This window comes from Micromys minutus, assembly GCF_963924665.1.
Source record: "Micromys minutus genome assembly, chromosome: 17".
NCBI lineage: Eukaryota > Metazoa > Chordata > Mammalia > Rodentia > Muridae > Micromys > Micromys minutus.
The window spans coordinates 38949004-38962341 of NC_137952.1; the positions used below are offsets into that span (position 1 = coordinate 38949004).

A 13338-nucleotide genomic window follows, 5' to 3' on the forward strand; every position below is an offset into this window, starting at 1 on the left:
TTATGCAGTGATCAAGATAAACATGAAAGTTTATAAAGTTAGGGAAATGTCCTGAATTGGATACAAACATCACTGGTAATGTGTAAAGATATAAAAAAACCACAGAATTCAATGAGATCAGCATAGTGGCTTGAATGAGAAAGTGTGATTTTCAGTTGGTAGGCTATTTGGGAAGGATTAGGAGGTACGCATGGCCTTGCATGTTGAGGCAGTAAGAAAGTTACAAAAGTCCACACCAGGAACAGTGTTTCTGTCCATCTGTCTGCCTCCTGCTTGCTTATGGATCAGAAATAAGCTGACAGCCCAGGCCTGCCTGCTGCCACACTCCCCACGTGGTCACGGTGCCTCTTCATAGCAACAGAAATTAACTAAGACAAATGAAGGAAAAGTTTTGACAGACAGCAGGTGTGGGAGAGGCAGGTGGCCTCATTCCAAGGCAAATTACACATTTGGGTTGAAGTAGCTATTGACATCTCAACATCTGGGAAAAGGTCACAAGTACTGAGATAAACTATAGGCTAAACTACATAATTTTATATTACATAAATGTAACAGTTAAAATTACACTTTTGAACAATTCCATGGAAATTTTTTTTTATAAAAATCAAGTACCTATCATATATTAGACCATTTACTCCAAATTCCTTCAGTTTCCTTCGGTTCTCAGGATCATTGGTATCATCGCCCCAGCAGAATATGACCAATCCCTTTGCTTTTGCCTCTTGGACATAGGATGGGTTTCTAAGAAGGTCTTCAGTATGGGCATTTATCCCCTAGAAGGAAAAAGTTTTAAGTGTTTACAAAAAACATGTAGTCATAACAAATAAGAAATGACCAGACTCCAGACTAGTGCTCTTTAGAAGGGTTGCAAAAAAGAAGTGAACACATTTTTTTCCTTATAATTTCTCATATTTAATGGATTCTATATGTATAAATGTAAGTATGTAAATGTAATTTATAATCACACATTAAATGTACAATCGCTGTCATTTCTCTACTTGACATTAGTTAAACCTCTAGCCAGGAAATCATATTTAATACCATCTAAAACAAAATGAGGACTTACATACAAGCAACACTCAGCAAGCTGTATTTAATCTATTTATTGATCATGAATGTGCATGTAAAAAAAGGTTTCGAGGACCGGGGAGTATGAGAGCACTTGAAGAACACACAGGGCATTTATATGAAAAGAAAATTGAAGCTCAACTATATTGGCTTATTTTGTGTTGGGTCAACTTGACACAAGCTGGAGTTATCACAGAAAAAGGAGTTTTAGCTGAGGAAATGCCTCCGTGAGATCCAGCTATAAGGCATTTTCTCAACTAATGATCAAAGGGAGAGGGCCCAGCCCATTGTAGGTGGTGCCATCCCTGGGCTGGTAGACCTGGGTTCTATAAGAAAGCAGGCTGAGCAAGCCAGGGGAAGCAAGCCAATATGTAACATCCCTCCATGGCCTCTGCGTCAGCTCCTGCTTCCTGACCTGCTTGAGTTCCAGACCTGACTTCCTTTGGTGATGAACAGCAATGTGGACAGTGTGAGCTGAATATACCCTTTCCTCCCCACCTTGCTTCTTGGTCATGATGTTTTGTGCAGGAATAGAAACCCTGACTAAGACAACTTACCAAAATATTTTCAAACTGTGCAAAGCTCATTGCAATGGGTGTTGTCCGAGATCTGAGGTCCATGAGTTCAGGATAAATATCAGACTTTCCTTGGGTCAAAAATAATATGGGATATTTGTTTTGCTTCTGCCTAACCCTAAATAGACAAGATGAGATAACAAAATTACTGTGAAACTTTAAAACCCATTAAAACATACAGACACACACATTCAGGAGTGGTGGCATGCACTCGACAAACAAATGCTCCTCCCTATTCAAGAAGAAAACATGGATAACCTCCCAAAACTGCCTACCAAATCCTAGCTACGAAGAATACAGAATTATTACTCACATTGTACAAATATCTGCATCAAACGAAGAAAATACTATTCTCCTTTCCCCAGAATTTTCTAAAACAGTTTTTAAAATTATATCCAAAAATGCATTCATATCAAAATACGTCGATAAATTGCCATCCCATACTCCATCCTATAAGAAAAAAAGAAAAAAATTGAGAAGCCACGATACATGCTGGAGCTGCAAAGTTAGATACAGCCTCAACAACCATCCGCCCAACATTTAAAATGTAATTATGTGTTCCCCAAAAGCATCCCAGAATATGACAGAAACATATCCATCTTTTACATAGTTGCCCCTTTGGTGTCCTCTAGGCACAAATACATTCAATAATTAGTTCTATCTTTAAAAGATTTACTTTCTAAATTCCATGTGCACATTAACTCAGATACCTGGAGGCCATAACAGTGGTTTATGAGCAGTGTGAGAACCTGGTGCTTAGAATTGTATTTGCATCCTCTGTGAGAGCAGTGAATACCCTCCACCCCAACAGTTAATTAACCACTGTTCTTCTCAAACTTATTTTGTCCTTATTCTACGTATGTGCTCAGCATTCAGAAAATGCCTGGCCCTCTACTCTCTTCTCAGTAAGTAGTTCTGGGTAATATTTCATTTCTAGGATTGATTTAAAACATTCACAGAAATTTCTTCTCCTAAATTAGTATTAAAATAAAGTGTTTAGGAAAACAAAAAAAAATTAGTGAGAGTTTGACTATCTGCTGTTTTTATTAATATGTATTCAGGCCACATATATACCAAAACTTCTAATTATATTCAGAAATTAAAAAGTATTCATAGATTTATTTTTGTCTTTGATAACTCAATTATCACCACAAAAGACCCTTAACCATTTATTTAAAATGTGCAGGGCTGGGCTGGAGAGATGGCTCAGTGGTTAAGAACAGTGAGCTGCTCTTCCAGAGGTCCTGCTTTCAATTCCCAGGAACCACATGGTGGCTCACGACCATCTGTAGGGAATTTTGATGCGCTCTTCAGGCAGGCAGATGTATATGCTGCAGAGCACACATAATGAGGTAAAAGTACTTGCTACCCAACAACCCGGGTTTGATTCCCAAGTCCACGGTGAGGAGAGAACAGTCTTAGAGTTGCTCTGTCCTTCCCATGTACCACAGCACCACACATCTCCACAGACAGAACAGTGTCCTTCCCATGCACATCGTGGCACCCACACCCGTCTTCACACATAAACAAAATAGTTCTTTTTCAATTCTAAAAGGACCAGCAAACAATGTGTTCCAATAATGCAAGATTTCAGTTTTACTTAATCCCATTAAAAAAAAAAAACTAGAGTAACAAAAAAAGTACTTACCCTGTGTTGGCAAATCCACTTTATTTCTATATTAAATCCAACGTTTTCTGGCAATGATTCTAAAACCTACAGTGGTTTTTTTTTTTTTTTTTTTTTTGATGATTAATTGTGTTGTTTTGGTAAGATGGATGGCAAAATAAGGAGAAAACACAGAATTACAAAAATCAGTTAAACTATATTACCAATATTTTCTTGTCATCATGAACTACTAACTTTACTAATATCAAAATATAAATAAGCAGCAGATTCAAGTAATATCTTTGACAACTCAATTACCACACAAAAGACCCATAACCTAAAACCTTTTCTGTCATTCCTTTAAAAAATCCAAAGTGAGCTACAGGTCACTCTGAAGGTCCTATTCTCACATTTAACTCTATCCTAATCCCAGCCCTAACCTAAGCCACACTTTCTGAATTGTATTTAGATATGTTTATATATCTGAATTAAATTAAGATAAAATGAAAACCACTTAAGCTTTTTTAAAGGTATTGTTGTTCAACAAATATAATGCTGATTGATAACATCAGCCCCACCCCACCCCCAGAATATACACCATATTATTCTGAGGTCCATAAATCAAAAGGGCTAACACACACACACACACACACACACACACACACACACACACACACACACAGAGAGAGAGAGAGAGAGAGAGAGAGCTGTGAAATTAAAAGTATGATGCAGAGTGCTTGCTTAGAATGCATGAGGTCCTAAGTAAATTTCTACTGACACACCAAATGCAAAAACAACATGGACAGAAGCCTAATCACAAAGAACTGACTTGAAAGTGGGGATCATTGTCCAAGTACACTAGCATCACTCCAGCATCTATAAGGACTTTTCTGAGACTGTCCAAATTGTCTCCAGCTTTTAAATTATCATAATCATTGTTCTAAAGACCAGGTCTCACTATGTAGCCCTAGCTGGTCTCACAGAAGTCAAGAGATCAGGCTGGTCTCACAGAAGTCAAGAGAGGTGTGTTTTTTGTTTTAGATCTTTTCACAGTGAAAAGAGGCAGGAAATTGAGGAGTTCAAGAACCTAGGCAGCCTGAGATAAAATGCCTCAACCACCCCTGCCTTCTCAAAAGCACCCATAGGCTTACATTGATACTGACTTTGAGAGTAAAAAGAAATCATTCATGCAGATAGATAATGAGATAGCCCTGTCCAGGTGTCCCTCAAGGAACTTACCATCTTAAGAGAAGGAAATGGCTGGTTTTCAGAAAAACAATTTTCCTCCTCATTCATAGATTCTGAAATTATAGAAGCCTCATAAGAAAAATGACCCTAAAGCAGATCTTCTCCCAAACCATAGGACAACCTGTGCACTGAAGTAACCCACCAGATAAGGGGTAGGGTTAGAACTCTATTTTCTAAATAAGCATCTAGTAAAGGATTAACTCATAATATTTCATGTAAACACCATCTTTTGTAAGCCCCAAAAGTAATTATTTTCATATAAAAACAGTTATGATGACTCTGAATAGTAGATAGTAACTCATCTCTTGGTAGAATTTGAAGTATCAAAACCAGCTCAGAAATTACAGATGAAAGAGTTGGGGCTGTAGCTCAATTGGTAAAGAGCTAACCTGACATGAATGTAACCCTGGGTTCCAGCTTCAGAAATAAATAATCCAAAATAGTTTACATTAAGAAGCACAGAAGCTTTTCTTAAAAGAAAAACAAAAATCAACACATGTACAGTTCAAATGTATTTTAAAACTAAAATTAGGTAAAAACTTTAGTTATTTTAGAATTCTTAGTTATTAATATTTATTTAATTTTTAATTAAATAACTAAAGGTAAAATTTACTTTTGTTTATACTTATAAGATATCTACAAGACTATAAAGTCACATAACCTTGGTGTCTAAAGTACCACATAACCCTTCACAAAGACAGTTACCATGTGGTTTTCACAAAGTACACTACTGAGTACATGTCCCTTGTAGAACACTGTGAAAGTCAGTCTCCGGGACTATGAAACCACTGTCCTGCCTTTGAGAGATAACATATTCCGGCTAAACATAAATCACTGAGCTGTGTTGAGAGAGAAATATAAAAAGTGGCACTACACAGTGACTTGCCATCATCCATCACAGCTAGAGGATAGAGCTGACTCAACTGACACTGGCATCTGTGCCTGAGAGGCACTCTACTTTGTCATGGTTAAGAAATTTTGGAAAGAACTGACATAAAACTAAAGAAAGTAGGGAAATGCTTATTTGAATGTAACATTCTAGTTGAAAATCAGTTCTCATCTACGAAATTACATTCAGATGGACCAATACTACAGTCACAGAGATGACCAAAGATACAAATATATCTGTGCCAATCATACAATGAAAAGAATACTTCCAAACAAGCACATACGTTTCCAGTCTTTGGTTTTTAATGCAGTCACATGAGAAAGCTAAAAAACAAACACACAAAACACAATTAGAAAAAAAAACCCATAATTCATGCAAGCCATTACATAAAAGTAATTTGAAAAGCTAGCAAGCTATAATAGACAAAATGTGGAATTACCAGTTTAATAATTAATAATAATAATTTAATAATAACAACACTAAGCATTGTGTGCACTTTCTATTTGTATACATGCACATAAAAACATGACCAAAAGCCTAAGGAAAGATAAAAGATACAAAAACTAAGTTAGAAAACTATTAGTAACCTTAAGTATCTAATAGGGATAAGATAAGAAATCATTCAAAATAACAAATTATGCCAATATCCTAGTATGTATAAAACTACCACTGCATGTTGAATGTACACTCATTCCTATGTGCAGAGCACTACTAAATCAGACAAGCATGAGCCATACTGAAGCTGAAGGGAAATTTGCATTTTTTTGTGTCACTATTAATACCTTCAGTAACTGGAGTTGATCAAATGTTAATTCTTTTACTGGGATTTCAAACAATTCAACTGGATCAGCTTCAAATTTCTATTAAAAAAAAAGAAATAAATCTGTTTTACTATTTTTCAATGCTTGTACTACATACACCTACAGTTTGCTAAGAATAAGATAGCTCTCAGGTATCATGACCCCATGCATAAAAGAGTCTTTCTAACTCAACACTACGGAGCTCTTCTTCTATTTTGTTTTCCCCTGTAGTCCCAGAAGAGCCCTCAGCCTTTCACATGCTGGGCAAAGGCTCTCATTTCTGAGCTTCTGTTTGTTTTACTGCAGGTATCTGGAAGGGAAGAAGCACCCATGACAGAGCATGTTGGGCATTTTTATTGCTTCCTTCATGCGGTTTCCACTTCATTTGCCACTTATTCATGCTACATGCCTAGAAACTCAACATGCAAGTACTATAAGCGATTTAATGCTGCAAATCATACTTTAAAAATGCTTTTTAAAAGCCTTTTAATATTTAAACTACACTAAATGTGGCAGGTGCACACACAAAAAATTCTATGAAAATGTTTCTGATCATCTATAAGCAATATTTAAGAGCGTTGTAGCATGTATTTAAAATGTAGGCAAATCTACATTTTAAAGCCATATCAAATGTTATACTGTAGGAAGTACCATTCTTTAAGAAAATGAGTTAAAGTACCACTACAATACATCAACTCAACATTAAAAATTATTGTGAAAATATATTCACTCATGAACATTGGTACAAACCTGTGTATGCACAAATTTTTTCTGGAAGGACACACAAGAAACTATTAAGAATGAGGGAATGAGATGAAGGGAAGGGGAAGGAAGATTTGTCATTCGTTTTATCTTCTGAACTACTTGCATTTTTAACGGATGGTAAATTGTTTTTACATGAAAATGGTTAACTTAAAAAAATAAAAATATATACTATTCACTACTTTCATTCCCCCATTAACTCATTTGGATTCAACTTCACAGCAAGACAAACTGCCGAAAACAAGGGATCAATAAATCCTCTTCAGTAAGCTATGTAAGCAATAACATTCTCTTGTAGCAAATGACCTTTACCATTGCTCCTTAGTTATTCATTTGAACAGATGATTGCTCTCCTGCCCAGATACTATTCCACAAAGACAGAAAGGGCCCTTAATCTAGGTCTGCTCTTAGAACTTATCTGCTAAGCAAGTAGAGCCAGCTATCCTGTCAAATTTACTGTTCAATAGCAACAAACTGGCTTAACAGATCACTGAAACTGATACACAAACCTTCCTAATCTAAGTCCTTTATAAAATCTTTGGCTCATGTATAGGCTCCAGGTCAGAATGTATAATACTACAAATACTGTAAGTCTTAAGGATTCCACGTGCATTTTCAAATCTCACTATGGATTCTTCAATGATGCTCTTACTGCTTCTACTGCACCTGTGTCTCACTGCTCTGTAGCCCTCCAATTCCTGCATCTCTGACCTAGCCTTCCTTGAATAAGAGGCCTTCTGCTTCTGATGTCACACCACTCCACTGTGGTCCCTTGTAGCTTTGGCTAAACTATGGCAGCTGATTATTTAAGAGATGAAGCAGAAATGGGTGGAGTCATGGGGAACTCTTCCTCTTCTGTCTCAATACTGTACCCAAGGGGCCAATGCATAAAAATACTTGGCATGTCCCTTCGTCAGTAACATCAAAAAGCAATGACAGTGAGACTGATGCCTGTCTCCAGGAAAAAGTCATTATCCCACAGACCCATCTCCCAATACTATAAAGACTTAAGATCTGGTAGTAATTCACTAAGTAAATGAATTCACTAACTCTAACAAACAGAAAGTATAAAATACAAGACTGCCAACATACCCTTTTCATAGTCAAACAGCAGGTAAGATCATGATACACCACAGGCACAAGGTCCTTTGAAAGGTGGACATCAAATTCCACAAATGCTGCACCCTGACAGAAGAAAAGGAAGCAAATTTATACAATAAAACCTCTTCATGAAGATCTCACTTCAAACTTTTCCAACATGGCTAATTGATCTCCACGATTTTCTGTTTTCCAATAGCACAACTTTTTCCTGGCCAAAAAAGGTGTGTGTTGGGGTATCCTGATCCATTTGCAAACACTCACAGCACTAAGAAGCAGTGAGACAGCCTTAAGGGCATTGCCCTTTCAGTGCACTGAGCAGGAGCACAGAACTCCCTCTATTACTCCAGCTAAACAACTGAACCCCAGTGAGAAATGAGAATATGCTACAGAACTTCCTCACTGCTCCTGGAGTCACCCGAGAAGTACAGTTCAAAAAACTAAAAAATAATCACAATAGACTACTTGCTGGAGGTGGCGTGGGAGTTATCCTCTTGTGGAGGGTCCAGGTTCAGTTCCCAGCTCACAGGTCAGGTCACTCAGAAAACACCTACAAATCCAGTCCCCAGGGGATCGGATGCTCTTCTCTGACCTCAGCAGGCAGGTGCATGTTGCACATACACATTAAATTTTTTTTTAAAACACCACTTTCTCAGGGTTCCACCTACATGTGAAGTCTTATTTTCCTAGTTTTACTTTACATAATAAACTAAAACTAGTTACAAATTATAAACTATGGTCCAGTATACCCGTGGATTAGTATATCATTTCAGAAGAAGACAAAACTATATACTAACTTTTTTGATACATGATTTAACTGTACAGCTATCAGGCCACCTGCTCCTGACTCAAAAGTGCTGGGATTAAAGATAAGATACCACTAATTCCAGTTTACATTACTTTGGGAAATAAAAAGCACTGTAAAAAACTGTAGGAATAAAAAAAGATGCCCTCAGCACCAGATCCAAGATGGCGGCCAGCAGGAGGCTGATGAAGGAGCTTGAAGAGATCTGCAAATGTGGAATGAAAAACTTCCAGGGTGATTAAGCTAATTTATTCACTTAGCAAGGGCTGATTGTTCCTGACAGCCCTCCATATGATAAGGGAGCCTTCAGAACTGAAATCAACTTTCCAGCACAGTATCCATTCAAACCACCCAAGACCACATTTAAAACAAAGATCTACCACCCTAACATGGATGAGAATGGGCAGGTCTGTCTGCCAGTAATTAGTGCTGGAAAGTGGAAGCCAGCCACCAAGACTGACCAAGTAACCCAGTCCCTCATAGCACTGGTGAACGACCCCCAGCCTGAGCACCCACTCCGGGCTGACCTAGCTGAAGAATACTCTAAGGACCGTAAAAAATTCCGTAAGAATGCTTAAGAATTTACAAAGAAATATGGGGAAAAGTGACCTGTGGACTAAAATCTGCCATGAGTGATTCCAGCAAGTTTGAGCAGAGACCCCGAGCAGTGCATTCAGACACCCCGCAAAGAAGGACTCTGTGGAAATTGACACGTGCCACCAACTGGCGTCTGTTTGTGGCAGTTACTAACTTTCTACAGTTTTCTTAATCAAAAGTAGTCTAGGTAACTTGTAAAGAAGGATTAAAAAATTCAAAAAAAAAAAAAAAAAAAAGATGCCCTCTTATCCCCAGATAGAAAAAATATTAGTGGGTAGGTATATCCTTGGCACCAAGCCCAATGACTCACATGATGGGAGGAAGGTACCAATTCCCACAAGTTGTCCCCTGACCTCTACACATAGACAGGGTCAGCAACCCACCCATCCACAAAATAAAATGCAGTAAAGTATTAAATAAAATCACTACCGTCTATTAGCATTATTTCTAAAGTAAAAACCAAGCATTAGGAATCTCACTCAAAAAAGGAAGAGATACGGTGGCTCATACTGTAATAATCATAGCACTTGAGAAATAGAAACAAAAGACCAAAGTTCAAGGCCAGCCTTGCTGAACTAATTTTGTCTTAAGCCACCTTCTGCTATTTTTTAGACAGTAAGACCCAGTCTCCAAAGGGGGAGGGGGTGTTTATGTGTGCAAGTGTAGAGAGAAATGGTTTAAAGCTCTTATTTTTTACTTTTTCAAAATATCTGGGTTTAATTCCCAGCACCCATATGATAGCTCTCAAATGGTGGTAATTTAATTCTCAGTTGTACAGGATCTGACACCTTCTGGCCTCTTAAGGAAACCAGACACACACACACACACACACACACACACACACACACACACACGTTTTTAAAGCTTTCATAATTATTCTGTTTATTTACATGTAAATATTCACAAATCTAAACACAAATACCAAATATATTTTTATTCTTCACTTAAAACATTTCCAGGATAGTTTTCTTTTTATCTGTCTCTATCTCAAAGAAAGGATACTTACATGACTGGCAGCATTTCTTAAAGAAGCAATAGTATTTTCCTGTACTTTGGCCAGCCTGAAATAAAGAAATGCTGTTATCAAGGACTAAAGAAAAGAAACACTGTAGTGAGCCAATCTCATGCATCACATTCTCAACACTGAAAGCAGGACCCATCTGTGCTGAGGCTAATTTTACTGTGCTCAAACACTCTTGGCTGGTATGTGCACTTATTTCATGACCACAAGCTCTGTTATTTACAATGACATATATTGCACACCATGATACATAGCTTTGCTGTGCTTGAATCTTTTCTTGGGGGGAAAAAAAGGTGCCCTATTAAGGAAAACACCCTTTTTAAGGGTTCAAAGAAACTGAAAAGAAATGAACTACTTATAAAGCCTCCAAATGACTTCCTACTGGGAAACACGGAGTGGGGATGACTGATAAACCAACAAGGGTAATTTTCATTAAGGAGACAGCTGGAGGGAAAGCTCAATAGAAAGCAACTTGAGTCTAGATTGCAGCACCCATGAGAAGAAAGACAGGCATGGTTTACAGGCCTGAACCCATGCTGCCGGGGTAGGCAGTGGGGTAGGCAGTGGGGTAGGCAAGCACAGGAGGCTTGCTAGGGTTTGCTGGCTGCCAGACTAGCTGCACATTCAGTGCGTGACCTGGTGTCAGAGGTGGAGAGTGACATCCCATATCTTACTGTAGAGGCCCCCATACCTGTACACTCACACATGGGCATACATACATATCACTCACAAACACACACGCACACACACACTCAGGCAAGGAAAGAAGTTATTAACATGAAACTTGTGTAAGCTGACTTGGTTTGGAGACCTAAGAGATCGTAATGATAACTATAAGTCCCAAAGCAACCTCAGAATCTGTTTAGAAACTTATTAGAAACTGAGTTTTTGTTTCACATCTGGTGTAATAACACGCAAGTCTAAGTAGTAAGTACAGTATAAGTAGGAAAGAACAGCCTTGGCTCTGCAGACCAGGTTGGCCTTGAACTCACAAAGTTCCACTTGCCCTTTATCCAAACTTCTGGGATTAAAGGTGTGTGTGTGTCACCACTGCCATGGCACAATGATGTGGGGGCTAGAGATGTGATTCCCTGGTCAAGAGCTCTTGCTATTCTAGCATCCACACTGGATGGCTGGCAGCAACTTGTAACCCCAGTCCTAGGTGATCTGGCATCCTCCATATTCCATGAGTATGTCACATACATGAATGCATACACACAGACTACCATTTAAAACAGGGTTAGATTTTATAGTAGAAAGCCTAAAGCAATGAATTACAACACTGACAGGTTTACAAAACTGGGAGAGAAACACAACTTTATTAGGCTGTTATTTGTGTCTGATGAGGCCTATGCTTAACTCTTAGACTTCTATCCACACAGCTCTGGAGAAAAGAATCACTAAGGACAATCCTGATCAACCCTTCCACAGGTGAGGAAACTGAGGCCCAGACAGCAGCTTACAAGAGCAACAATCAAGAGTGATAACAAAGAGGCCAAAAAGCTCTCTGCATTGAAATAACCCTCCTGGCTTTCAATTTTTAATATTTTTTTCATTATGCAGGCAGAATATCAAAAAGATTGAGCATTACCTCAGGAAAGACCTTGTTTCTATTGAAACAGTAATTCCTTTCTCATCACCATTGAATTCAAGGGTAACAGAAAGCACTTTCTGACATAACAGGTAAAATCTCATTAACCTTACCAACCTCAGGCCACTGAATAGTAATCCATACCCGGATATGCAACTCACTTGGCAGTTGTTGTCGAGTTCCCTGCACCACGGTGTCCGACATCCAGTGGTGTTCTTGGTTTCCAATACTTAGAAAATGAAGACTGCATAGAGCAACTATATCCTGGTAATGGCTTGATGATGATAAAATCAACTTCCATGGGGAAAAAGGGGGAGGAGCATGATTAAAGGCCACTCTAAGCTCAAAGGCATTTGAAAAGTACATAAAGGCATTTGTTAAACTCTTATAAAACAGGAAAAGATCAAGATAAGAATTGGTTCAGAGTAAGCACAGGAATTCAGTAACTATGCTCCTCCAAGTGTTATTGTACTATTAAATAATAAGTAGTTTACCTTTATCATTCACATTAAATACTCTACTTAAACTAATAAGAATTTTGGCATAACCTTAGTTTGGTTGTACCGCCTATCTGTTTTTCCCAAACTTACCTCTGACTTTGCCTATAGCTTTTCTGGAATTTCTGCTCATGATGGGAAGAGTCAGGACTCCAGCACTTCTCCCACTCTCAGCAATGGTAGATGACAGGAGGCACGCGGTGCCCACGTGTCCGGGCAGAGCATCACCCTGAACTACATGTTCACTGAGATCTTCCTAAAAAACACATTTTTAAATACATTTACATTTAAAAAAATTCTATGTGGGGAAAAACGAAGATACTTGTCATGCAAGTATCACATGTATGTAGAGGTCAGAGGACAACTTATCAAAGTTGGGTCTCTTATCAAGTGAGTGGCAGGGAGTAAACTCATGTCAGGCTTAGCAACACTGAGCTATGCATCAAACTATGCAAAAATCTATTAAATTAATAATTAGTTATTAAATGAATCTGTGTGTGGAGGTAAATGCATGAATACAGTGCCTGTGGAGGCCGGAAGAGAAGGTCAGAATCCTGGAGCTGGATTACAGGAGGTAAAGGGCTGCGCCACCCATACACTAGAAACTGGGCCACTCCAATAGAAGGGCTCTTTAACCACTCAGCCACCTTTCTGGGCTGCCCTGAATTTTTAAATTTTCAGACCCCCAAAACATTTAAAGTGAACATGGAGCCTACTGAAGACAACTGGTGAGAATGAAATTTACAAGCTTAGTTGGTAGGGTTCTTGCCTAAGTATTGCT

General features: G+C 38.3%; 1 protein-coding gene and 1 pseudogene across 6 annotated transcripts in view; one reads left to right on the top strand and one right to left on the bottom strand.

The window, feature by feature from the left end:
• The window catches only part of GPCPD1 (glycerophosphocholine phosphodiesterase 1), a 45515-nt gene that overhangs the window by 4328 nt on the left and 27849 nt on the right, over positions 1-13338 (bottom strand). For 4 of the 5 annotated variants that reach the window (XM_080931408.1, XM_080931409.1, XM_080931410.1 and 1 more), the window contains 12 exons: positions 12651-12813; positions 12222-12354; positions 10455-10509; positions 8041-8133; positions 6937-6957; positions 6169-6246; positions 5670-5709; positions 4489-4550; positions 3292-3357; positions 1957-2093; positions 1626-1761; positions 613-773 (listed from right to left, as the gene is read on the bottom strand). In XM_080931408.1, the coding sequence (XP_080787534.1) occupies positions 613-773; positions 1626-1761; positions 1957-2093; positions 3292-3357; positions 4489-4550; positions 5670-5709; positions 6169-6246; positions 6937-6957; positions 8041-8133; positions 10455-10509; positions 12222-12354; positions 12651-12813 (1145 nt within the window). The remainder of the gene's footprint in view (positions 1-612; positions 774-1625; positions 1762-1956; positions 2094-3291; positions 3358-4488; positions 4551-5669; positions 5710-6168; positions 6247-6936; positions 6958-8040; positions 8134-10454; positions 10510-12221; positions 12355-12650; positions 12814-13338) is intronic. The other variant, XM_080931412.1, reaches the window with a different exon arrangement.
• On the top strand, positions 9016-9459 carry LOC308431635 (ubiquitin-conjugating enzyme E2 L3-like; annotated as a pseudogene). Its single transcript has one exon. The product of its transcript is annotated as a ubiquitin-conjugating enzyme E2 L3-like (transcript).